Source organism: Schistocerca serialis, chromosome 5 (assembly GCF_023864345.2).
Source record: "Schistocerca serialis cubense isolate TAMUIC-IGC-003099 chromosome 5, iqSchSeri2.2, whole genome shotgun sequence".
Lineage (NCBI taxonomy): Eukaryota > Metazoa > Arthropoda > Insecta > Orthoptera > Acrididae > Schistocerca > Schistocerca serialis.
Window position 1 is genome coordinate 316,186,558 of NC_064642.1, and position 25,256 is coordinate 316,211,813.

Genomic DNA, 25,256 nt, shown 5'->3' on the forward strand with positions numbered 1-25,256 from the left:
TTATGTTCACAACTTCTTACAAATTTTTGTTACCACTGTACATATTGGAATGTGTGTCTCATCACACTGGTCACTTTCTGACCTTACAAAACATTATCACATATGTATTACAATAAATATTAGTGGACATGTGACATGGTGCTGTCATGCACAGCTGTGAAAAATAAGATATATGAGTAAATATGTTATGTACGTAATAGCTGTGTATGAAATCAAAGCCTATTAATACATTTAGGAGAAGAGTATTGGACATTACATGCTGACTTTGTACTATGTGTAAATGTGGAGAACTCTTAGTCCAGCTTAATTTTGTCAATTTTAATCAACACATCAATATTCTGGATCCATCTAATTTAGTAAGTCTGTCAGTATGTGTTCACTCTACGTTTCAGCTACTGTTCGATGTATTGTTTATGATTTTAGCAGTTTTGATTTACCAGTAGGATAATTTAAAGTGTTTTTTGTAATCGTTGCATATAGAAATCTTAACAATTAGAAACTACAGTTTGCTTATTGTTGGAAAAGTGCTGCATAGGACTTGGTATTGAAATTCACAATTTAGTATTATCATTTATTGTAAAGGTACATCAGAATTAAGTTCAGCATTTTTCTATGCAATATTTGGTCAATTGCCCTTTGCAGGCATTGTTATCATCCTTTCTCGATATTCCACATCATTAACTTCTGAATGCATGCTAGTGTCTGTCTTGTTCTCGGTGTCCTGTACCAGCCACACTCGGAAAATTTCATTCTGACACCACAACAATGTCAGTGATCCAAGCCAGGGTCCATCCAGGCTTGTCAATTCAGTGTCTTCCTTATTGATATCCCTTTCATTCCACCTTGTACCAGATAACACTGTCCCTAGGAGTGAAACACAATTTTACCAAAATTCATCGACATCACAAAATATTTCATGTGTCTGAGGCTTGTGGAAGAAAAACATCCACAATGACAAACTTTCCCAACTTCTAAATACATAAAATGTTGGTAATCTTTATCTCACTATTATAGGACTGCTTATATTTTAAGGACCACTTGTACCCAACTATCATTAATATATTCATATGCTGCCATATGTCCATATACGTAGCATTAAAAAAAAAAAATTGCTTGAGCAATAAAGTCATAAGGGTAATTGGTAAACATACTTTTATTTGAGGCATTTTAGCAACATTTTTGGAACAAACTGCTTCTGAGAATTAACTGAACATTTATAAATGACCTTTAAAAAACATGTATGTGTTTACAGTTTTCATGCTGCACAGTAACAAGGAAATATTTCAGGTTCACAAAAAACAAACTAATATGGGTCAATGGAGAGAATTATATCACATAAATAAAATAACTTCACTGAGTGCATGCCCAGTGATAATGTTCCCAGAATTACAATGGTATTCACAATTGAAACTCCCCTTTACTTGCCTTCTATTATTCCGGTACTAATTGCATGGTTCAAAATGTTTAAACTTTTAGTGCCTAGGTTTTTATCTAATGCATTATTTTTTTAAATTTGCTTTTGCCTACCAACCTTTTTACCCGTGTTTAAGAAATAAAATGGGTGAGCCCCCCCCCCCCCCCCCCCCCCTTGCATGTGTGTCATTCAGACACCACGAAGTTGTGCTAGCAGGACCTCATTGCGCCGGCACTCTATGGTAAGTTGCCGCACTGCTGCTACATAACGTCTTTGCTGATCTACAAGCCCTAGTAGTGTCTGGCTGAGTCGATCCCTTCGCTGCCGTTCTTCTGCACGCCGTCGCTCGACCTGCGAAGCAAATACTGAACAAACACCATTTCCATTTCTCTTGTCTTAACATTGTTACGTGTCACAAAAGGCAATTATGTGGGACACTTTTATTTTAGATGAGAGTGTGATTATATGTTCATACGAGAAACAATGACTTGTCTAAAGTTAATACCAATTTGGAATCCAGTTGTAGACTTTGAAACAATAGGCACTATTTTAATGGCAGCTTAAAGTACAGTTCAGGATAACTAGAAAAAAATCTGCAGTTGCAATTCACAATTCCTTTTTGCTAAATTTGCTACTTAAAATTGTGAATAGTCTAATCAACATACCTAATTACATCATCTTACTTTGCATGACACAAATAATTTTATGCGCATGCTGAAATGTATCTAGAGTTTGAGAGCTATTGTAACTTCTTTCTTCCTTGGCCAGATACGCACAATGATTGTGTGTGACTGCAAGACACAGTCTATTTTTACATCATCAGACTTGCCCATTATATGCTTGCGGTTTTGCTGTGCTGTGCTGTGCTCAGTAGCTGAGTCAGTGGGGTAAGGAATAGGGAGCAGTTCTTGGACACAGTTTTGCTTGGGGAGCTGACAGCTGACCAGAACCTGGGCATTTCAGTTGCTTTCGAATGACCTACATTCATTACGCAAACAAACAGACAACGTGTTAACACGTTCTGAAAGAGCTAAAGAATTAAGAAGCATTTTGCTTACGAGTACTGTACTCCCTATGTGCACAAAATGGAAACGAGGCATTTAGGAAGATGAGAATGTATCTGTTTCAGCCCAGATGATGAAATCTATAGACAAGGGAATTATGGTGATTTTTACAGCTGCCAGGTAAAGATGGTACGGGATTTCGAAACATCAACAGGGAAGAGACGTGTGGAATATTGCCCACAGCAGAGTATCTTAGAATTTCATTCTGTACGTCGTCGTTGGTTTACAAAACTAATTGCAGGAGTGAAGAGGTTTTGAGGACGTGGGTCAAAGTGACAAAAGAGAGCTACTGGTCACACAAGGGAAAATGCTTCAGTGCTAACATACATGTTTACATGTTTGGATGACAATGGTCACATGCCAGCATGCATGAACATAAACATTGGCATGGAGCTCCTGACAGGAAGCACTGGGACAGCTGACAGAAGAGCACAGTACAGGTGACAGCCTTTGTGAATTTGCTGAAGCTCTTTGGTCATCATCTGACAGGTGATGTAGCTGTCTTTCCTGCTACTCATCAGGAAATCATCATTATTGACCACCAAATTTGGTGCCTTCATGCCTATGCATTTTCTACTTAGACTAGCATAACTTATAGGCCTCAGTCACAGCACAATTGTCACATCCAAAGATGTCTGTCAGTTGCACTGCTGAAATATTGCAGAAATTTCACAATGACGTCCAATGTCTCACCTGAGAACTATTTCTAAAACTAGTCCACTGGGAAAGCCTCAGACAACACATCAATTAATCTGTTGAAGAATGCCTTACTAAGTACTACAAGAGAATCCAGATGCAGTGTATGGTGGACTCATATGAGATCTTGCTGTAGTACAACGTACTTGTTCACAGAACCTTCACAGTACAGACATTTCTTGAGGAGTTCCAGATTGAATTATTTTGTTTCCCACTTATGCTTAAAAGTGAATCATATTTTGCACCTCCAAGCCTATGTAATCTTCCCGAAAACACTTCCATGGAGGCAATTCATGGAACCTAAACTAAGCACTTTGGAAAGATGCATTAACTGGAAGCCCATACTTCCAGAAGATTTGAAGGCAAGTTGTGAGAAAAGAACGAGTCTGCATTGCTTTCTTAAAAAACTGAGCAATCTCATAAATTTTGTAGCATTTTTCTTTGTGGCAGGCAGCTTTGGTTGATTTTGTGACTACTATAACTCACGAACATTTTTATATAGAGGCCCAGATTGTTCATCAATTTAGAACTGAACATGTTATATTGTCAGCAGTCAGTACAGCAGAATCTTTTGAAGCTTCTTTAATCAAAAATGGAAATCATTACCATTGACATCACTCTTGCTCTGCTTCCCATTGTGAATTTAAGGCTACAGAGGAGGAAAGTTACAATGCAATGTGTTGTCTACATTTAGGTAATTATAAATGGAAAATGCACTTGGGCAATGAAAAGAGAGAGAGTTTAGACATGACTTTGTTGAAAAAAAGCATCTCATGTTACACCTGTTATGACAGGAGGTGGTAATATATCTAACAAATACTTGTTACAAATGTAAACCCTACTTTGTCTAAATTTCAATGTTCTGTCGTATGTGATTCATCTTCTGGATTATTACAGTTGCAGTCCTAATCCACCTTTTGGAAACTAAATACTGCATCTCTCCAAAACCAAGACACGGGTTTTTCTCAAAATTTCACGCGCCCAGTAGGGGGTCGTCTTGTATTTGCAGAATACAATGTGGAGACTTTCATTTCTTTACTGAACATAACCTCGAGGTTCCAGTAATCTGTAACTCTACTCTCTGTCATGCCTACCACTTTAACCCTCAGCGTAAGCAAGCACTTTAAGCATTGTTGTATGATAGCAGGAAGTGTTCTTTGTGGCAATTTTTTTATCAGTTGTTGTTTGACTTTGGAGATCCCACTTCTAAATTGTGTGATGTGGAACAGTGTGGTTCAACATTAAACTTTTGAACAGGATGCAGACATACTATGACACAAATTTCAAAATCATGTTTATTTGGCATGCAGAAGCAACAAATAATTGTGCAACTTCGCTGAAGTGTGGAGTCACAGGAGTCAATGTCTGGTGGTGAAAGGACAAAGAATGCCTGAAAAAGCTTTAAGTCACCCATAGAGTGGATTTTTCAAAAATGTTGCAATGGAAATGGTGGCATTTATGCGCAAGAAACATAAAGAAGGAATGGCAGTTTCCTATGATACCAAACAAAATAAAAGTACATAAACTGTCACAGCAACACAGTGTCCAATTTAAAGCCAGCTCTGGGAAGTGTACAAAGATAGCGTGATGCAATGGACTTGTGCTGCAATGTCAAACATCCCTTACTCAGAGAATCGTATGCAGAGAAGCTGGTATCAGCGACACATTATAAGACTGAGACAGGAATGTGCTGATCTCTTAGGGCAAATTGGAAATACTGACGAGACTCCTGTTTGCTTGAACTGTACAACAATTGAAGAGAAAGGTGCCAAAGTGTATTGCTTTGCACTATTGGCAATTGCGAATCACTGTGATGTTCTTTGTGGTTGCTGATGGAACAAAGATGCAACCCTACATCATCCTCAATTGTAAAACTATGCTGAAGGAAAAGCTGCCAACTCTGTTGCAACAGGACGGGATGGGTGCCAAATTAGTTATAGATTGGCTCTCCACAGCCTGGAGTAGGAGGCCAGGTGCTCTTTTAAAGAATCATAGAATGCTAATCGTGATGTTTTCAAGTGGCATCTGACACCAGCAGTGAAGGCATGAATCGTGGTCTTAAATACAGATCGTTTTGTCATTCCAGGAGACAGGACTTTGCAACTACAGGTGCGTCATGTGGTGATGAATAAGCCATTTATTTAAAGGCCACCTGACAAAGCTGGATAGCAATTGAATTGTAGAGAGGATTCAGACTGCTTGGACATACATATCCAGTGCATCATTGTGGATGGCTTTAAAAAGTGCTGTGTAACAAACGAATTAGATGGGAGTGAAGACAATCTACTATAGGATGCACGATAACCATGACAATGGCAGTGACACTGCAGATTCTGTTGACCATTCCAGTGAAGAGGAGAAGTGGCATCTGTATCTGACTAAAGCATGTCTATACCTGACTATTGCCTGTGTACCGGTACTTTTACTGTCTCCTCCATTTATCTGCAATAAGGTAACCATTTATAAGTTTTCAAAATAAACATAATATGTTTATAGATGTTTTTCTATAATCCCTTGTTGAACAGTGGGGAGTTATCTCGCATTTGGAGCTGTCTTGGATGCAGAGGTATATGATATATTGTAAATAAAGGACAATCCTATATGTTCAAAAGAAACTAAAACTGGGATGTGAACCCTGTGGATAAATATTAATCATTCAGTAGCGAACATTTAATGTTCTACAAGCACTTGATGATATACACACAGTGCATGAGGAAATTCTGTAACAGTTACATTACACACAGTAAAAGGTACACAATGCTGTGATCTAAAATAATTTTACGGAAACAGTTTAATGAAAAAGAAGAAATTAGCCAGATTCCAAGTAGTTGCACACAACTGATTCCATGGCTAAAAGAAGCCCATTTTCTTAAGCTAGTCATCTGATAAAAATGACAATTTAATAACAGAATCATGTGACCCACCTTTGCTTTATTCTGCTTAATTCCTTCAACAATTGCATCAAATTGCTTCATGAACTGTTCTTTACCAGCAGGGGATGACATGGCCCTACAAATAAGTTTGTTCAATCAATACACTTTGTTTCTTATGCCTTTGCTATAATGTTGATTGCAACATATTTTAAAATCCCAAGAAATACACAAGGAACAAGTTATTTTTCCTTACAGATAAATTAGCAAAGTCTGTAATAAGCTTTAGATATTTACTTTTGTGTGTACAATGTGTTACTTACTCTGTGTAATTGTCAAGTATTGAATTTAGCAGTGTTAGTTCCTTGCTTGTATATAGTTTAGTGTCATCAAACGTGTTGTAGAGAGTGTAGAACTGCTTTGTCTCTTTATGTTTTGCTGCAACTGGAACATATAATAAACAAATGGCACTTAAATAACACATTTTGTAATGGAGACATTAAAATTACACAGCAAAACATTTCAGGTCTTATAAGGAAGTATTTCCATTTTCTGCAGTGTATTACAGATCAACTACTTCATGATAAAGCACATAAAAACACTGCTTGCACATATACCAACAATGCTAACACCTTCACAATCTCATATGCATTATAATGTCGACTGAACTCTCATCAAAGTAATCAATATAATAAATGAAGCATGTGGTCATAGAAAAACTTATGTGAACCAGGCATCCACTACACAAAAAATACCACAAGTGAAGTTAATGTTGGAAGTAAACATTGCATTCGAATCTAAGTCACCACATAAAATGACTCAAAATTTACCTTAAATTTTTCTCTTCAATCCAATACATAGAAAATGTCTCAATTAAACCACCTGCACAAACAACTCAGTTTTTGTTTTGTGTGGCAATGGAAAGTTCTTCGTGGAATATATATAATGGAAGGTGTAAAGGTGCTCAGAGAAGACTGAAGTCTTGTTTATGTGGCACAAGCATGCACAGCATTCACTAATCAAAAGATACTATTGATGTTACCATTCCACATTAATTTGACTTAATGTGCAACTTGTGATTTAACAAAGAAATTAGAAACCTACTTTCCGGTTATGAACAATTTTTGGTTTAAGACGGAGATTTAGGAACCAGGATTTAAATTATAAGACATTTCCAAGGGCAGATGTGGACTCTGACCACAATCTATTGGTTATGAAATGTAGATTAAAACTGAAGAAACTGCAAAAAGGTGGGAATTTAAGGAGATGGGACCTGGATAAACTGACTAAACCAGAGGTTGTACAGAGTTTCAGGTAGAGCATAAGGGAGCAATTGACAGGAATGGGGGAAAGAAATACAGTAGAAGAAGAATGGGTAGCTCTGAGGGATGAAGTAGTGAAGGCAGCAGAGGATCAAGTAGGTAAAAAGATGAGGGTTAGTAGAAGTCCTAGGGTAACAGAAGAAATATTGAATGTAAATGATGAAAGGAGAAAGTATAAAAATGCAGTAAATGAAGCAGGCAAAAAGGAATACAAACATCTCAAAAATGAGATTGACAGGAAGTGCAAAATGGCTAAGCAGGGATGTCTAGAGGACAAATGTAAGGATGTAGAGGCTTATCTCACTAAGGGTAAGATAGATACTGCCTACAGGAAAATTAAAGAGACCTTTGGAGAAAAGAGAGCCACTTGTATGAATATCAAGAGCTCATATGGAAACCCAGTTCTAAGCAAAGAAAGGAAAGCAGATAGGTGAAAGAGGTATATAGAGGGTCTATACAAGGGCGATGTACTTGAGGACAATATTATGGAAATGGAAGAGGATGTAGATGAAGATCAAATGGGAGATACGATACTGCGTGAAGAGTTTGACAGAGCACTGAAAGATCTAAGTCGAAACAAGGCCCCGGGAGTGGACAACATTCCATTAGAACTACTGACGGCTTTGGGAAAGCCAGTCCTGACAAAACTCTATCATCTGGTGAGGAAGATGTATGAGACAGGCGAAATACCCTCAGACTTCAAGAAGAATATAATAATTCCAATCCCAAAGAAAGCAGGTGTTGACAGATGTGAAAATTACTGAACTATCAGCTTAATAAGTCACAGCTGCAAAATACTAATGCGAATTCTTTACTGACGAATGGAAAAACTGGTAGAAGCCAACCTCGGCGAAGATCAGTTTGGATTCCGCAGAAATGTTGGAACACGTGAGCCAATACTGACCCTACGACTTATCTTAGAAAATAGATTCAGGAAAGGCAAACCTACATTTCTAGCATTTGTAGACTTAGAGAAAGCTTTTGACAATGTTGACTGGAATACTCTCTTTCAAATTCTAAAGGTGGTAGGGGTAAAATACAGGGAGCGAAAGGCTATTTACAATTTGTACAGAAACCAGATGGCAGTTATAAGAGTCGAGGTGTAACATTCCCTGGCCGCACACACACTATTAATAAACTAAAATTTAATTGTACTATATACGCTGCTATGAAGCAATTTGTATATACTGTAATTATTTAACAAAAAATATTATTTAATTTTGTGTAAAGGACATTCGTTATTATTGTAATATTTTCTGTAGTAATATTCTCGATGTATTTATGATTGTAATATTTCTATACTCATAATGTAATTACGAAATGTGTCAATATCTGCGATAAGAAAAATGTAAAATACAGCCGCAGATTGCAAAGAGACAATAATGGTTGAGAGTCGTATAAATAGGAATACATAGTGTGCATTCTTTGTCGTCTTCCTCGAGAGCTGAGAGAGAGGGGAACCTGTGACGTAGCATTTTATAAATGGGTAGACTTATTTTGTCTGTATCTAGAGTTAGCCGCCATTAGAGGAGAAATTACAAACTAATGTAAGTTGAATTATTGTTGTGGTCTAAATACATTATAATTTATCAAAAGTGTGTATTACTAATGTAAATTAGCTTGCCCATGTCATCTATAATATTTCTTTAAGGAATTTTCAGCATTTTTAGCAATTATCGCTATCGCTGGTGTTGCTGGGCTGTGCCGCGTCCGAAAGATTTGCAGCGGTGGCACATTTAAAAAATTGTTCCGCTAAGAAAAATTAACCAAACCCGTAAATCGGGAGCAGATAAAAATTAGCAGTGAATCAAGAAAATGTTTTTCTTTTACAGCGATCCCGAGACTGACGGAATTTATTACTAGTTTCACATTTGTGCATTCATAGGCAGATAGTTAACATTCAAATTTAACAACTTGTTGGTTCTTTCAAATAACTTAAACGTATAGTGAAGTGTGTTTTATCAATGATAATTAAACGTCGGCTTGGCAATATTTAACCATTTTCTGCTAATAGAGACAGTCTTGTGTTCCATAGTTAACGCCGGGAAAGAATTCAGTAAATATATATAAAAAAAAAAGCACTGCATTTAGAAAATGTGTGCCAAGGTCGAATTATGTAAAAGATTTAATTCTCAACTAAATATTCTTAATCAGTTAATATGAATTTATCAGCATGAGAGGGTTGACTAAATCCACGTAATTTTAAATGTACTTAATTCTGCCTAAATGAAATTTTATTACCACACGTAAATAAGGGGTTCTACAATGAAGTTCGTACGTACTGAATGAAAGAAAGAGCAAATAACAAAAACAATTTAAAAAAGGTAACATTTGAAAACAAAATCATTTCATTAACTATTTATTTTTTAATTTAATTTCATTAAAGAGGGGCATGAAAGGGAAGCAGCGGTTGGGAAGGGAGTGAGACAGGGTTGTAGCCTGTCCCCGATGTTATTCAATCTGTATATTGAGCAAGCAGTAAAGGAAACAAAACAAAATTTCGGAGTAGGTATTAAAGTCCATGGAGAAGAAATAAAAACGTCGAGGTTCGCCGATGACATAGTAATTCTGTCAGACAGCAAAGGACTAGGAAGAGTTGTTGAACGGAATGGACAGTGTCTTGAAAGGAGGGTATAAGATGAACATCAACAAAAGCAAAACGAGGATAATGGAATGTAGTTGAATTAAGACGGGTGATGCTGAGGGAATTAGATTAGGAAATGAGACAGTTTAAGTAGTAAAGGAGTTTGGCTATTTGGGGAGCAAAATAACTGATGATGGTCGAAGTAGAGACGATATAAAATGTAGACTGGCAATGGAAAGGAAAGCGTTTCTGAAGAACAGAAATTTGTGAACATCGAGTATAGATTTAAGCGTCAGGAAGTCGTTTCTGAAAGTATTTGTATGGAGTGTAGCCATGTATGGAACTGAAACATGGACGATAAATAGTTTGGACAAGAAGAGAATAGAAGCTTTCAAAATGTGGTGCTACAGAAGAATGCTGAAGATTAGATGGGTAGATCACATAACTAATGAGGAGGTATTGAATAGAATTGGGGAGAAGAGGAGTTTGTGGCACAACTTGACAAGAAGAAGGGACCGGTTGGTAGGACATGTTCTGAGGCATCATGGGATCACAAATTTAGCATTGGAGGGCAGTGTGGAGGGTTAAAATCGTAGAGAGAGACCAAGAGATGAATACACTAAGCAGATTCAGAAGGATGTAGGTTGCAGTAAGTACTGGGAGATGAAGAAGCTTGCACAGGATCGAGTAGCATGGAGAGCTGCATCAAACTAGTCTCAGGACTGAAGACAACAACAACAACAACAAACTAGTTTAGGGCATGAGCCAATCTTCAGATGGTAGTGTTGCCTTCAAATGTAAAACTTGCAAAGAAGTAAATGCTACTGTGTGACGATGGGCTCAAGCTCGAAACTAGTATGGCACAATAAAATAATTTAAAAAAAAACTTGTGGCTGGTTACAATATTTCCTACAGCGTGATTCATGCCAATTACATGAAAGTATGCACATAAAAAACAAATTACATTTAAACTTTGAGGATAAGTATAAAAACTGTTCATTTGTCAATGAACTTGCAGTCCTATATATGAAAGTAGTATCTGTTCCCGAAAGAACAGATACCATTGATGACCGTGCAGCTTCTCTAGAATGAAATGATAATCAAATCGACCCCCTAGCTGCAAACAAGCCCTCAATGGCTCAGATGGATAGAGCATCTGCCATGTAAGCAGGAAGTCCCAGGTTCGAGTCCCAGTTGGGACACACATTTTCAACTGTCCCCAATGATGTATAGCAACACCTATTTGCACCCAGGGTGTTGATTTAATTATCATTTCAACTTGCAGCCTGCACAACATGTGCCAATAAGGCAGAACACTTGCAGATAGCAATACTGATGATAAAAAATTTAAAAGTGGTCTAGCAGATTTAGTACATCACTAACAAAACAGAAGAAACTGGTAAATTTCTAGGCAAGAGTACTACATGCTCAAATGGAAGACTGAAGAGACTCTTAGTTTTAAGTTACAGAATTGTATCACTGTGAGTATAACAGAATTGTATCACTGTGAGTATATAGAGCACACAGATGTACTAATGTTGTGCTGTAGGGAAAATTCAAAATAATGTTCACCATGAAAAAATACAATAAGTAGATGAACTCGCAGTGGAATGGACAGCATTAAGAATAATGCCACGCAAGACTGGCCTACAGCACTGCACCACCTACAGCATGAAGTATTCGTCGTGGCATCAGCTGTTATACGACAATGGTTGTTTATGCAAGAGGAAATTCACATGTCCCCATGTGTGCTCGTTCAACAAAGTTTTACACATAGTCCACAAAAGTCTACTTTGTGTGTCAACTGAGAGTTAGCCATTCCTCTTATGCCTATCTAGTGGTATTTTTTTTTTTTTTTTTTTTTTTTTTTTTTTGGCAATGTTTACTTTACCCCAAATACACAGGTTTCAGTCGCTACAAGCCCTTCACGATGGTAATTAGTCACAATGTGTACAACCTTGTGAATTCATTCTGGGTGTGGAGATGGAAGATAAATTCCTTTCATGTTTAATGTTCAGAGATGAGGCAATGGTCCACTTAAGCGCAAATGTGAACCATCAAAGTGAAGAATATTGGGGACAAAGTAGCCACATAACGTAAGTGAACATGAGAGAGACCCCCTCCCCCCCATCAGCTTCATGTGTTTTGCACCATTTCCTGGGAAGAGATTTATGGCCCACTCCTTCCTCTGGACACCAGACACATACTTACAGATGTTGGATACCTTGCTTAACCCACATGCTGAAAATTTCATGTTTCAATAGGACCAAGTACTGCCACACAGCCATCTGCAGGTAAGAGCATTTCTTAACAATGAACTGCCACAATGATGGGTTGCTCATAAGGAGCATAAAGATGTCACACTGCACCATTGGCCTCCAAGGTCGCCTGATCTCACTGTATGTGATGTTTCTGTGGAGGTTTGCGAAGCACTCCTACATGCCTTCTTTCTGTTTCTAGATGAACTGTAACACTGCATAGCAACAGCAGTAACTGCAATACTTTATCAGACATACTCCCAAATGTATGGGATGAGTCGGAATATCAGCTGGATGTTTGCTGTGCATCTAGATGAGGGCACATTGAACGTTTGTGAAAGGTAAATGAAAAGTATGATTGAAAATGTAATTGTGAGAAGCATCCCATGAGTGTATACACACACAACCCTACTAAAATCAGATGCCTCTTCTGAAAGAAAATGCTTTGTAGCCTGATTCAAAAGTCAAAATTTACCCAAAGTTTCTGTCATTCATGCAGAAGATACAAGTCTTATGAAATCGAATGAATCTTTTTGAAATGCCCTGTATTTGCTGTATGACAATTTAAAAACATCTAAGAGTTTATCTTTAACAATTATGGGCACAAAGAGACACTATTATTATTATTATTATTATTATTATTATTATTCCGGTGGGATGACCTAATGATTACTTATAGTACAATAACAACAATATTTTCAAACCTCTGAAATGTCTTCTGAATTTGGACTTAAAAATGAAAACAATAGGAAGTGTCAATACGCTAAATCAAAACAACTCCAAGAAGAATGTAACGTTTAAAAAGAAACTGTTGTTGGAAGAACAGATTCAGCACAGTAAGAGATGCCAATATGACTTAGAATTTAAAAGCAAAGATATGAACATTAAGATTGCAAATGAAAGTAAACAGTCAAACACAATAGGAGAGAGCAAACAGTTGGAAAGAGTATTTGAGGTCAGCTACAAATAGGATAAACCACCTGCTAACATGACAGATTAAGAAATGAGTGTTGCTTTGTTGGGGATAGGGAATACAGAATTAGCATTTGGCAGAACTGTGAAAGGCTTATGATAATACAAGGCAGTAAGAACAGATAAAATTTCTTTCAAATGTCCATAATCTTTAGGTGGCGTGTGGCATCAATAGATTATTCAGATTAAAGTGTAGAATCAACAAGACTTAAGATATACTACTGGACTTTCCAAGGAACATAGCTACAGCAGATAAATGTGACAACTATCGTACTATCAGCTTCCCATGGCACTTACACACTTACAATCGAGGGAGCATCAGACAAGTTTGGCAAAAGAACAAATTGACTAACAGCTTTTCCAAGTACAAGTAACAGTACACCAAATTAATGAAAGCCAACTGTTACATGTATTCAGCAGATGTAGTTATACTCATTACTGAAAGTGCTTTGTGATTTAAGAACAACAACTTGTGTACATGTGAATATGTTTTTTCTTGTTTATTTAAGTACAACTGAGGCAAGATTAAGGGCGCCACTGCACTGGGATGCCATGGCAGGTCTTCTGGCAGAGATGCCAGACAGAAGCAAGGGACATAAGGGGGCCTCCCGCACTTGGGATTTACCTAAACTTGGCAGCTCTGCTGGCAGGGCAGCTGCTGCGAGGTTCTGCTGGCAGGTATGCCAGACTGGCGGTGCTGCCAGTGAAGTATATGGTGACCCATGGCCGCTCCTACACCAGGTCACCAGCAGAGCTGCCAAGCGCTGCCTGCCACTCACATGTACCTAGTTTCACCTGCTCACGTGAGCGCTGTGGATAGTTTTGACACCAAATCTTTTATCTGTGAGATTCAGATGAGATCAGCAACTTGAGACACCCAATCTCAGAACTTTTCAAAATTTGAGCTGGAAAACAAAGTGTTGGAACTACGAGGGTCATAAATGAAGTTCAGTTCGAAGAATAAGCCTCTCCACATTACAATAAGGTTCAAACAACTTACAATAATGCACTTTCTGTACTCTGGATGGATGGAGATAATGGAAATTATCAATCCTCCTTTTCCTCACAGCCTATTCCTGATGCTGCACTATAACCACAAGAGCTTTACACCACAGACAAAAAACGTTTACTATCCGGGCTATGCGAGTTTTCCTCAAAACCTACTCCCAGACTGAAATAGCATAGCTACACCTGCAGAAGCAAGTTATGCTAACAGACCAAATACAGACATGCAAGAATTATTTTAAGAAAAAAGATATTTAAACAAAGAAGACAAGTTCCTGACATCTTGTCTAAAACATTTGTAAATTTACTTTCAGTTTACAATAACATACTTTTCAAATAAAAATTGAAAAGCTCTTCTGTGTAAATTTTATAGTTGCAACTAACACTGCGACTATCACTGCAGACAACAAACAATTAGCTACCGAGTACACAGGTCACAAAAATCTTTTCCTCTAGTGAGATTGCTTTCCTTAAAACAGTGATCTTTTTGTCAATCTCGGGAGCTCTCCACTGCCTCATCAAATGAACAGAATGACATTCTCAGAACAGTGGAAAATTTAGTGCTGTAGTTTCTTAAATCATTATAAGGTGTATCAAATAACTTGTTAATATCAGATCAGCAATGAAGGGATTTGCTCAGAACTACGTTTTCTACATTCCCTATTTCAAACTTGCACATAAAGCTTGCAGCTCTTCTACTGAGCGAAGACTGAAGGCATTCCTCTGGCGCCTCTGCTAGTGTCTTGTGCTGCCAGACCTGAACGCTGCCAGCAGAGTGGCCAGCAGACCTGCTGTGGTGTCCCAGTACAGCAGGGCCGTAATTCATGAATTTAGTAGTACAAATGTTTGTTGACAGTGAGGGTACATATGTGAAGCAAACACTAGAAACTGTGATAGTAAAAATAAGAAATAACAGATTTTTAAACATGATTCCTGCAAAGTATTTGAAATTGCATTACAGATATTGGAATAGTTTAAATGTTACCATAGGCAAGGAGATAACGAAATCTGATTGCAGACCTTGGTTATATAGTTCCAGGAAACGTCGTTGGTATTGTGCCAACTCAGCACGGCCTGGCACTTCATCCAACTGTCTCTGCAATGCTGCTATGGATCGGTTTCTCTTTGCCAATAAAAGTCGCAGTTTCTGCACACGCTCACGTTCCTCTTCAAGTTTCTGTGCCACTTTTTCACTATCCTCATCAGGAGAGGTGCTTTCCTGAGCTTCTCTTAAAAAACAAGAAATTGAAACTGTCACGAAGAAAATATTCTAGTCTACAGACTAAGAACTGCAATTAATTTTACTTTCTGTATAATCTAACTGCCAATGAATACCATAACGGATAATAGAGGCAAATCAACAACTGTCACTACGAAAATATTCTAGTCTACAGACTAAGAACTGCAATTAATTTTACTTTCTGTATAATCTAACTGCCAATGAATACCATAACGGATAATAGAGGCAAATCAACATATTCTCTGGATATTTGTGCTGTCATTACAAACTTTCTATATTTGTGATAAAAATAAATATTTGGCTTTTTCCACTGGAATTAAACTAAATCTGTTACTGAATGAAGTTCTGTGCTCAATAGATTACAGTATCTTAATGATTCTGTATAATTTTGGCAAGCAATATGATGAATCTTCATGAAGTCACAATAAAATGAGTCACTATAAGAAACTGTGAATAAGTTACGCAATTGTCATAGGACAGAGTAAACAATAGAAACTTAGCTGCTGAATTTGTACATTTAAATCAGAACAGTGACTACGCACAATCAAAATGTACATTATGACACATAAATTCATACTCAAGATGCTACAAGCCCAGATAATTCAGTTTAGGAAGGTAAGCGCACGTGCACACACACACACACACACACACACACACACACACACACACACACACACACGCCAGTGGGATCGCAAATAGAAATACGAAACTGCTTCCATGTACAAACAAAAATCAAACGAATATGAATATCAATTAGTTTGGCCAAGTTTCAAATTTGTATATTCCGTTTTTGAACAGTCTCCTCTGAATTTTAAGCATTTTGTCCAATGTATGTACCATTCCTGGAAGGGATACTGGAACCTATCTTCTCATACTGCCTGCAACATCACCAAGGCCTTTTTCAAAATAGCTTCTGATGATTCAGAATGCTTGCTTTCAAGCAAAAGGAAAAGAAAATGGCCACATATTAAGTGCATTTTCTGTCTAATCACTTTGTTGCATCAAAATCAATGCACAGCTGTCTTTAAACTGTTTATGAATCTTTACATCCAGTAACTGTAATATCTTTACGATTCATAGTCCGTTTGTGAGAATTACAGATATCATATACCTAGACCTTAATGATATTGTTGTCAAGCTCTGTAGACTACACTACTACAAATGTAAAACTAGAGCAATTGTTCTGTAGAATCTCACAATCTCTTCACCAGTTACAAGTCCTAGTTCTGCCTTAAAAAACTTTTGCATGAAAAATGACAACTGCTTTTCACAAATTTCCTCCTCATTTCTTATAGCTCTGGTTTACAAGAGATGTTTGGTTACTTACATCAACTCTGTTTGAAGAATCTGGCTTCTTGATCTGTTTGGTAATGGAGGTGTTTATAGACTCTTATTTTTTTCTGCAGAAGCCAAAATAAAATATTTTTGTATTACAATTATAAAATAATTACGGTCACGAAATGTTGTAAGCTGGAGCTGTCCACATGCTCACTGTACACATTAATAAGGAAATTATTATTTTTTCTTTTATCTTGCGTAACTTTCATAAATGAAATTTTGAACACTTTCAAAACGAATTTTTACAAACTGGTCTGAAGCAGTTTTGAATCCTACTTCTTCCTAACAGCAAAGGTATAGTTGGTTTTCCTGAATGCGAACACATATGAAAATTATTTATCTTATATTTGTACTATATTTTAAATTAATTTTAATGACATGACAACCAAAAGTGTTGTACTTTGGCTTCTATAAAATAAAATATAACATGTCACCTGGCCATGCTGAATGATAACTAGCATCAAATTAGCCAGTATTTAAGCCTTGAGACTCAAAATTGTAGAACTGCTGACACACAATTTTTTAAAATGAAAAAAAAAAAAAGCTTCACCTCTGTTTGCCCTTGTCCTTAAAACAGTTGGGTCCCTCTCATCCTGGATTCTAAGGGAACTGCCCTTCCCTTCTAACCTCGTCCAATCCACCCCTCTTTTCTCCCTGATGAAGCAACTAATATCTTCAAATGCCAGAAACAGTTTTTTCACTTCTAAATATGTATTTTGGCAGTACTGAAATTTCGCCTCCTGAACACTACAAATTCATATTTTCAGCATAATCTCCATTCAATGTGATGGCCTTACGCCACCTTACTGGAGGATCTGTATGACTGTGCGGTATCACTCTAATGGTTGATGTCAGAGCCAACATCTTGATGCATCAATAACCGCCCATTATCCACGTATTGCTTCCCACAGAGTGCATCCTTCATTGGGCTTAACGGATGGAAGGTGCAATATCTGAGCTGTAGGGTGGATGAGAAAGAACAGTCTAATGACGCTTTGTGATCTGCTCTTGGGTGTGCAGACTTGTATGAGGTCCTGTGTTGTCATGGAGAAGAAGTTTGTTTGCATCACCTGACATAAGAGTGTCTGTATGTTTGTGGGCAGCTGGCACACGGGAGATCGGACACTTCTGCGCGACTTTATTGCAATGAGGACAGACACCTTGCTCAACAACTCACCATGCTTTTGTTCATTGTCAGGTCTTGTAGTTATATAGCACTGCCACCTATCAGATCATCATGAAACTTTAGGGGTTGAAGGGGGAATAATCCATGATGTCCCACAATTATTCCACATTTTTTTCCAACCGTAACTGTCTGGGAAAATATGCGTGGCATTACTTATTGGATGGTCCTCATAATAAATGCCTACTTCAGTTTGCCAGTAATTGATTGAGAGCTGAGCAATGTATTTATTATTATCAGGGAAGAAAGAGATTCATATGAAATGTTATTAAACATGGTTCAAAAGTTTTTGAGTTTGCAGCAGAGTTGTCATTTTATATACATAAAATATTTTAACAGCTTATCTAGTTGTCTACATCAGGTGTCAAGCACAGATATAACTGTTCATCATTTTGACACCAACCAAACTATGAATGGTGCAAGCTGTGCACCACCCAAGTGAATGTTTTCCACAGCCGTTAAACAACACAATAGCCAACAGAAATTGAAAAGCAACAAAAAATAGGTAATCTGAAGGCTACAAGACAATATTCTTTGTCCAGAGCAATAGGAATTATCTATGAGCAAAGAGCGAGCGCAGAGGTTTTCTGACACAGTTTAAGCAAACTAAGTGCCAGATTCCACATTTAACTTAAGCTGAAGCCACTGTTGCCTTTGATTACATTGTCTGCAACTAATTTTGGTTGTCTCCTTTACTGCTCTGACCCAGACATTCATCATCTGTACCACAATGATGGTATCTTCATGTTTAATTTTATATTTACAGGAGAAACAATCTTAGTTGACAGCTGATTCAGTAGGCTGCTTGAATTGAGTGTAAAACTTGTGTTCTTTATATCTTTGTTCAACAGTTTTTATAGTTTATCCAGAATCTGACATTCCACATATGCACACAATATTGAACACACCTGGTTTTACATTTACGTGTGATCCACACCTAAAAAGGCAAAACTGAGGGGTTGGGGTTGGGTTGTTTGGGGAAGGAGACCAGACAGTGAGGTCATCGATCTCATCGGGTTAGGGAAGGACGGGGAAGGACGTCGGCCGTGCCCTTTGAAAGGAACCATCCTGGCATTTGCCTGCAGCGATTTAGGGAAATCACAGAAAACCTAAACAGGATGGCTGGATGCGGGATTGAACCGTCCTCCCGAATGTGAGTCCAGTGTCTAACCACTGTGCCACCTCGCTCGGTACAAAATTGAGGAAATACAGAATCAAGGAACACACTAAAACCCCCAAAACACAAGTAAAAACATACATAATTGGCGGATATGTTTAAAAATTGTAATCCTCACCAATACATTATACAAAATCTGTAGAAGTGAAGGAAATGAAATGTACAATGCAATGTTTATATAATAATGAGTGGCAAAAATTGCAGATATTTAACAGCAAGTGAAAACTCACCATAAAATTGAAATTGATATCTGTGTACAAGGTAATCAAGCTACTTTCCAACATGCTATGACTGCAAATTATACATCAAAACATATGTTTTTGGGACATCTTTCCTTTGTGTTAACCTAGAAAAAGCAAAAACTGTTGAACATGGTGAATTAAACCAAAAACTGTGAAGTATGGTGAAAAGGCATTGGAATCTAAAATCTAATGTGTGTGTGTGTGTGTGTGTGTGTGTGTGTGTGTGTGTTTTCCTTCTGTAGCCAATGGCAGTTTAAATGGGTAGAGTAGACTTCAAGCTGTGTACACACTAAGCTTGAAAGGTGTTTTTGTAACATGTTTCTGGCTACTTGATGTGGACACCATTTGGAAACATCTTTTGAAGCACGAAAACATGTATCCCTATCAGTGTCAGTACAGATCAAAAGAAGCAATGTTTCAGGCGCCTCACTGCCGCATGGCATTAGTGTATGTTTATATGTCACATTGTGTCGTCTGTTGTATGCAGTTGTTATATGTTTATGTTTCCTCTTGTTATAGTAAGTTTTTCCAGAAAAAAAAGAAACTCTGTGAATAAAGCAGCAGACTGTTGAGTTGTTTTTGTTGTACCAGGCTGATGGCTGCTTGTGGAATATATGAGGCAAGCAGTAGAAGAACAGCAATAAAGCAAGACGCTCTGCAGAAAACTGCTGCTACATTTGGTAGAATACTAACAAAGACTGTGTAGAAAAGAAAATGAGGTCATATGTCACAATTCATTTCAAAATGTGAAATAAATATTGAAGACTCTGGAATGAATCTCCTGTTGACAAAAAACTAACACTAACTGCAGGTCTGGTTGTAAATGCTTTCCTGAATTTTTTTTTTTAAGAAACGGTGATATCATGTTTGCCAGAAATTCAAAATTGTTAGATGATATCCAAGTGAAATTATGCAAACTATAGCTGTCTTCCATATTCAGTTCCCATATGTAGCAAGTTTTTCCCACCTGTTGTTCTATAGTATGTTTTCACTCGCCAAAGACGATGACTGTAAGCACCAACAAATTGATTTCATACGACAACTAATCCAATTTTATTGACCATTACCAACTACTACATGAACTCTACATAAAACTAATATCATAGTTTTAAAATCAATTATGAAATTCTTTAATAAATGCATCATTATTCTCTACAACTACAAAACATTGAGAGATACTATGGCCTTCAGGTCACACGTCACAATAAATTAATAAAAAAAAGAATGAACATCAACAATGTCTTTCATTTTGTTTGTGTGACCCTTCGAGTACTAATAATGCAGCAGCACATATTACAGTTTCCTTGTCTCTAGACATGACATAATACAGCAGGCAGTACAAAAACAATACAACAAATAGTGTTGCTGACAATGTGAATACACTGAGAAATGTTTGCTGATATTGTGGACAGAAACAGACACAAGAAACAAAGTTCAAAACAGATTTAGGAAACATTTCCAACAGATCCAGGTTTCCAATGGCAGTGTGCAGCTTCACACTACTTTCCACAGTGGTGACATTACTAGTGGGCTTTCAACTGTCAACTTTTGCGAGCGCTTGTGAACAACCACTGTGTGAACTGTGTGAATTTCAATTGTTTATTTCCTTCATAGAGTGTGACATATGCATGTAGTATGCTGTTTATAAGCAACAGTGCATTGGAAGTATATCACAAATACATCACACTTATCATTAAATGTCAATTAATAAAGCATCAATGATGTAAGGCTTGAAGAGATTTTATGATAACTAATGCACAAAACAAAATTCAGAAGAATAAGCTCTAGCAAAATGGATAACATTATGATTAGCTGAGTTCAAGGTTATAGATTTGCAACTCATAGTTTGCGAAAATTTTTCTTCAACTTAGCATTATCATCAAGTTCTTGAACTTTGTTATGATTGTAATACAATATGTTATGCATTATTTGATGTTATTAAACATTTCTGTCTTGTTAGAGGATGAAATAAATATATATTTGCCTGTTTATTTCCTAATGTGTGGTGATATCAGAGTGCGTGGTTAGGCAGAAACCTAAGAGGACAGCTTACATTCCTCTGAGTAATATGAGCAGCAATAAAATTACTAGTGTCTCTTGTTACAAATACTTCACTGTTTACTTCCAAATATGTGGTGATTTCTGAGTGTGTGGTTAGGCAGGAACCTACGAGGACAGATTCAGTTGCTGCAAGTGAAATGATGAGCAATAACATTCACATTCTTCCTTGTCACAAATATTTCCCATGTTGTAAAACCACATATATATTTCTCTAAATAGTTCTTGCTGCAACCGAGATTCTCCCGTCACTAAGAGAGCCATAAATATCAACTTGGTGCTATAGCAAAAAATCGATAGCCGCTTCCTACAAAAAGTAGTGTGAAACGTATTCGACCCATCACTGTGCGGTGTAGTTAAACATTGCAAGCTGTCTTGGCAACACCGATTACGCATTACGTCAGCATTTCCTATCTCACATCTCCATTCTCTGCAAAGGCCTAAAACATTCTCTTAACTCTTATGCCACCACCCATGGTGTGAACCGTCTGCCCTTCGCACCACTTATAACTTGTTCAGTCACATCAAATGTCAACAGGAAGAAAATGAAACGAAGTCAAGCAAGATGTCAAATAGGAGTGTAGAATCGAGTAAACCCTTCTAGAAAGAAACATAAAATGGGGGATTTTTTAGCTCAGATCTTATGGGTTTTTCACAGGGGCTACAAATTTATGGTGCAGAATCATGAAAAACATAAAATCAGAGAACTTAAAATCAAAGTTCCACTGTATTACCTTTTACACAACACAGTAAGTAGACCTATTAGTTTCAGCAGGCGGATCAATATACATAAACTTTCATCAAGAAAGTCTGAACAATCATGGTATTAAACATATTTCTGTACTAGTCTATGCATCAAATCAGCAACAGAAGTTACCCCTCCCCTAGCAGCTGTTTATTTTACATTGCAGGAGCAAGGTAGCATTGCATACAACTATAAAAATTGGGCGTTTAAGAAATTTCAAGCACATTGCTGGCTTTGGCACCTGAACAATGTAAGGATAGCATTGGTCACATTGATAACATTACCTGATGGCCAGGTACCCTTAGAAGATACTGCCATTTTGTTCAGAGCTCTGTTGTAATTATTTTTGTAATTTTAAAAAGAGAAATCGGATCTCCAGGCAGGGACTACTCAAGAGGACGTTGTTATCAGGAGAAAAAAAACTGGCGTTCTTCGGATCGGAGCGTAGAATGTCAGATCCCTTAATCGGGCAGGTAGGTTAGAAAATTTAAAAAGGGAAATGTATAGGTTAAAGTTAGATATAGTGGAAATTAGTGAAGTTCGGTGGCAGGAGGAACAAGACTTCTGGTCAGGTGAATACAGGGTTATAAATACAAAATCAAATAGGGGTAATGCAGGATTAGGTTTAATAATGAATAAAAAAATAGGTGTACGGGTAAGTTACTACAAACAGCATAGTGAACGCATTATTGTGGCCAAGACAGACACAACGCCCACATCTACTACAGTAGTACAAGTTTATATGCCAACTAGCTCTGCAGATGACAAAGAAATTGATGAAATGTATGATGAGATAAAAGAAATTATTCAGATAGTGAAGGGAGATGAAAATTTAATAGTCATGGGTGACTGGAAGTCGTCAGTAGGAAAAGGGAGAGAAGGAAACATAGTAGGTGAATATGGATTGGGGCTAAGAAATGAAAGAGGAAGCCGCCTGGTAGAATTTTGCACAGAGCATAACTTAATCATAGCTAACACTTGGTTTAAGAATCATGAAAGAAGGTTGTATACATGGAAGAACCCTGGAGATACTAAAAGGTATCAGATTGATTATATAATGGTAAGACAGAGATTTAGGAACCAAGTTTTAAATTGTAAGACATTACCAGGGGCAGATGTGGACTCTGACCACAATCTATTGGTTATGAAACGTAGATTAAAACTGAAGAAACTGCAAAAAGGTGGGAATTTAAGGAGATGGGACCTGAATAAACCGAAATAAACAGAGATTGTACAGAGTTTCAGGGAGAGCATAAGGGAACAGTTGACAGGAATGGGGGGAAGAAATACAGTAGAAGAAGAATGGGTAGCTTTGAGGGATGAAATAGTGAAGGCAGCAGAGGATCAAATAAGTAAAAAGACGAGGGCTAGTAGAAACCCTTGGGTAACAGAAGAAATATCGAATTTAATTGATGAAAGGAGAAAATATAAAAATGCCGTAAATGAAGCAGGCAAAAAGGAATACAAACGTCTCAAAAATGAGATTGACAGGAAGTGCAAAATGGCTAAGCAGGGATGTCTAGAGGACAAATGTAAGGATGTAGAGGCTTCTCTCACTAGGGGTAAGATAGATACTGCCTACAGGAAAATTAAAGAGACCTTTGGAGAAAGGAGAACCACTTACATGAATCTCCAGAGCTTTGATGGAAACCCAGTTCTAAGCAAAGAAAGGAAAGCAGAAAGGTGGAAGGAGTATATAGAGGGCCTATACAAGGGCATTGTACTTGAGGACAATATTATGTAAATGGAAGAGGATGTAGATGAAGATGAAATGGGAGATATGATATTGCATGAAGAGTTTGACAGAGCACTGAAAGACCTGAGTCGAAACAAGGCCCCCGGAGTAGACAACATTCCATTAGAACTACTGACAACCTTGGGAGAGCCAGTCCTGACAAAACTCTACCATCTGGTGAGCAAGATGTATGAGACAGACGAAATACTATCAGACTTCAAGAAGAATATAATAATCCCAATCCCAAAGAAAGCAGGTGTTGACAGATGTGAAAATTACCGAACTATCCGTTTAATAAGTCACAGCTGCAAAATACTAACGCGAATTCTTTACAGACGAATGGAAAAACTGATAGAAGCCGACCTCGGGGAAGATCAGTTTGGATTCCGTAGAAATGTTGGAACACGTGAGGCAATACTGACCCTACGACTTATTTTAGAAGAAAGATTAAGAAAAGACAAACCTAGTTTTCTAGCATTTGTAGACTTAGAGAAAGCTTTTGACAATGTTGATTGGAATACTCTCTTTCAAATTCTGAAGGTGGCAGGGGTAAAATACAGAGAGCAAAAGGCTATTTACAATTTGTACAGAAAGCAGATGGCAGTTATAAGAGTCAAGGGGTATGAAAGGGAAGCTGTGGTTGGGAAGGGAGTGAGACAGGGTTGTAGCCTGTCCCCGATGTTATTCAATCTGTATATTGAGCAAGCAGTGAAGGAAACAAAAGAAAAATTCGGAGTAGGTATTAAAATCCACAGAGGAGAAATAACAACGTAGAGGTTCGCCGATGACATTGTAATTCTGTCAGAGACAGCAAAGGACCTGGAAGAGCAGTTGAACGGAATGGACAGTGTCTTGAAAGGAGGGTATAAGATTAACATCCACAAAAGCAAAACGAGGATAATGGAATGTAGTCTAATTAAGTCGGGTGATGCTGACGGAATTAGCTTAGGAAATGAGACGCTTAAAGTAGTAAAGGGGTTTGGCTATTTGGGGAGCAAAATAACTGATGATGGTCGAAGTAGAGAGGATATAAAATGTAGACTGGCAATGGAAAGGAAAGCGTTTCTGAAGAAGAAAAAATTGTTAACATCGAGTATAGATTTAAGTGTCAGGAAGTCGTTTCTGAAAGTATTTGTATGTAGTGTAGCCATGTATGGAAGTGAAACGTGGATGATAAATAGCTTAGACAAGAAGAGAATAGAAGCTTTCAAAATGTGGTGCTACAGAAGAATGCTGAAGATTAGATGTATTGATCACAAAACTAAGGAGGAGGTTCTGAATAGAATTGGTGAGAAGAGGAGTTTGTGGCACAACTTGACTAGAAGAAGGGATCGGTTAGTAGGACATGTTCTG

The 25,256-nt window shown here is 37.5% G+C and overlaps 1 protein-coding gene across 2 annotated transcripts in view; it reads right to left on the reverse strand.

Moving 5' to 3' along the window:
* Positions 1–557: 557 nt before the first annotated feature.
* The window catches only part of LOC126480824 (coiled-coil domain-containing protein 93), an 82,987-nt gene continuing 58,288 nt past the window's right edge, over positions 558–25,256 (reverse strand). For both annotated transcript variants that reach the window (XM_050104163.1, XM_050104162.1), the window contains 4 exons: positions 15,206–15,414; positions 6,368–6,488; positions 6,099–6,183; positions 558–1,765 (listed from right to left, as the gene is read on the reverse strand). In XM_050104163.1, coding sequence (XP_049960120.1) covers positions 1,604–1,765; positions 6,099–6,183; positions 6,368–6,488; positions 15,206–15,414 — 577 coding nt within the window. In that variant the 3' untranslated portion in view covers positions 558–1,603. The remainder of the gene's footprint in view (positions 1,766–6,098; positions 6,184–6,367; positions 6,489–15,205; positions 15,415–25,256) is intronic.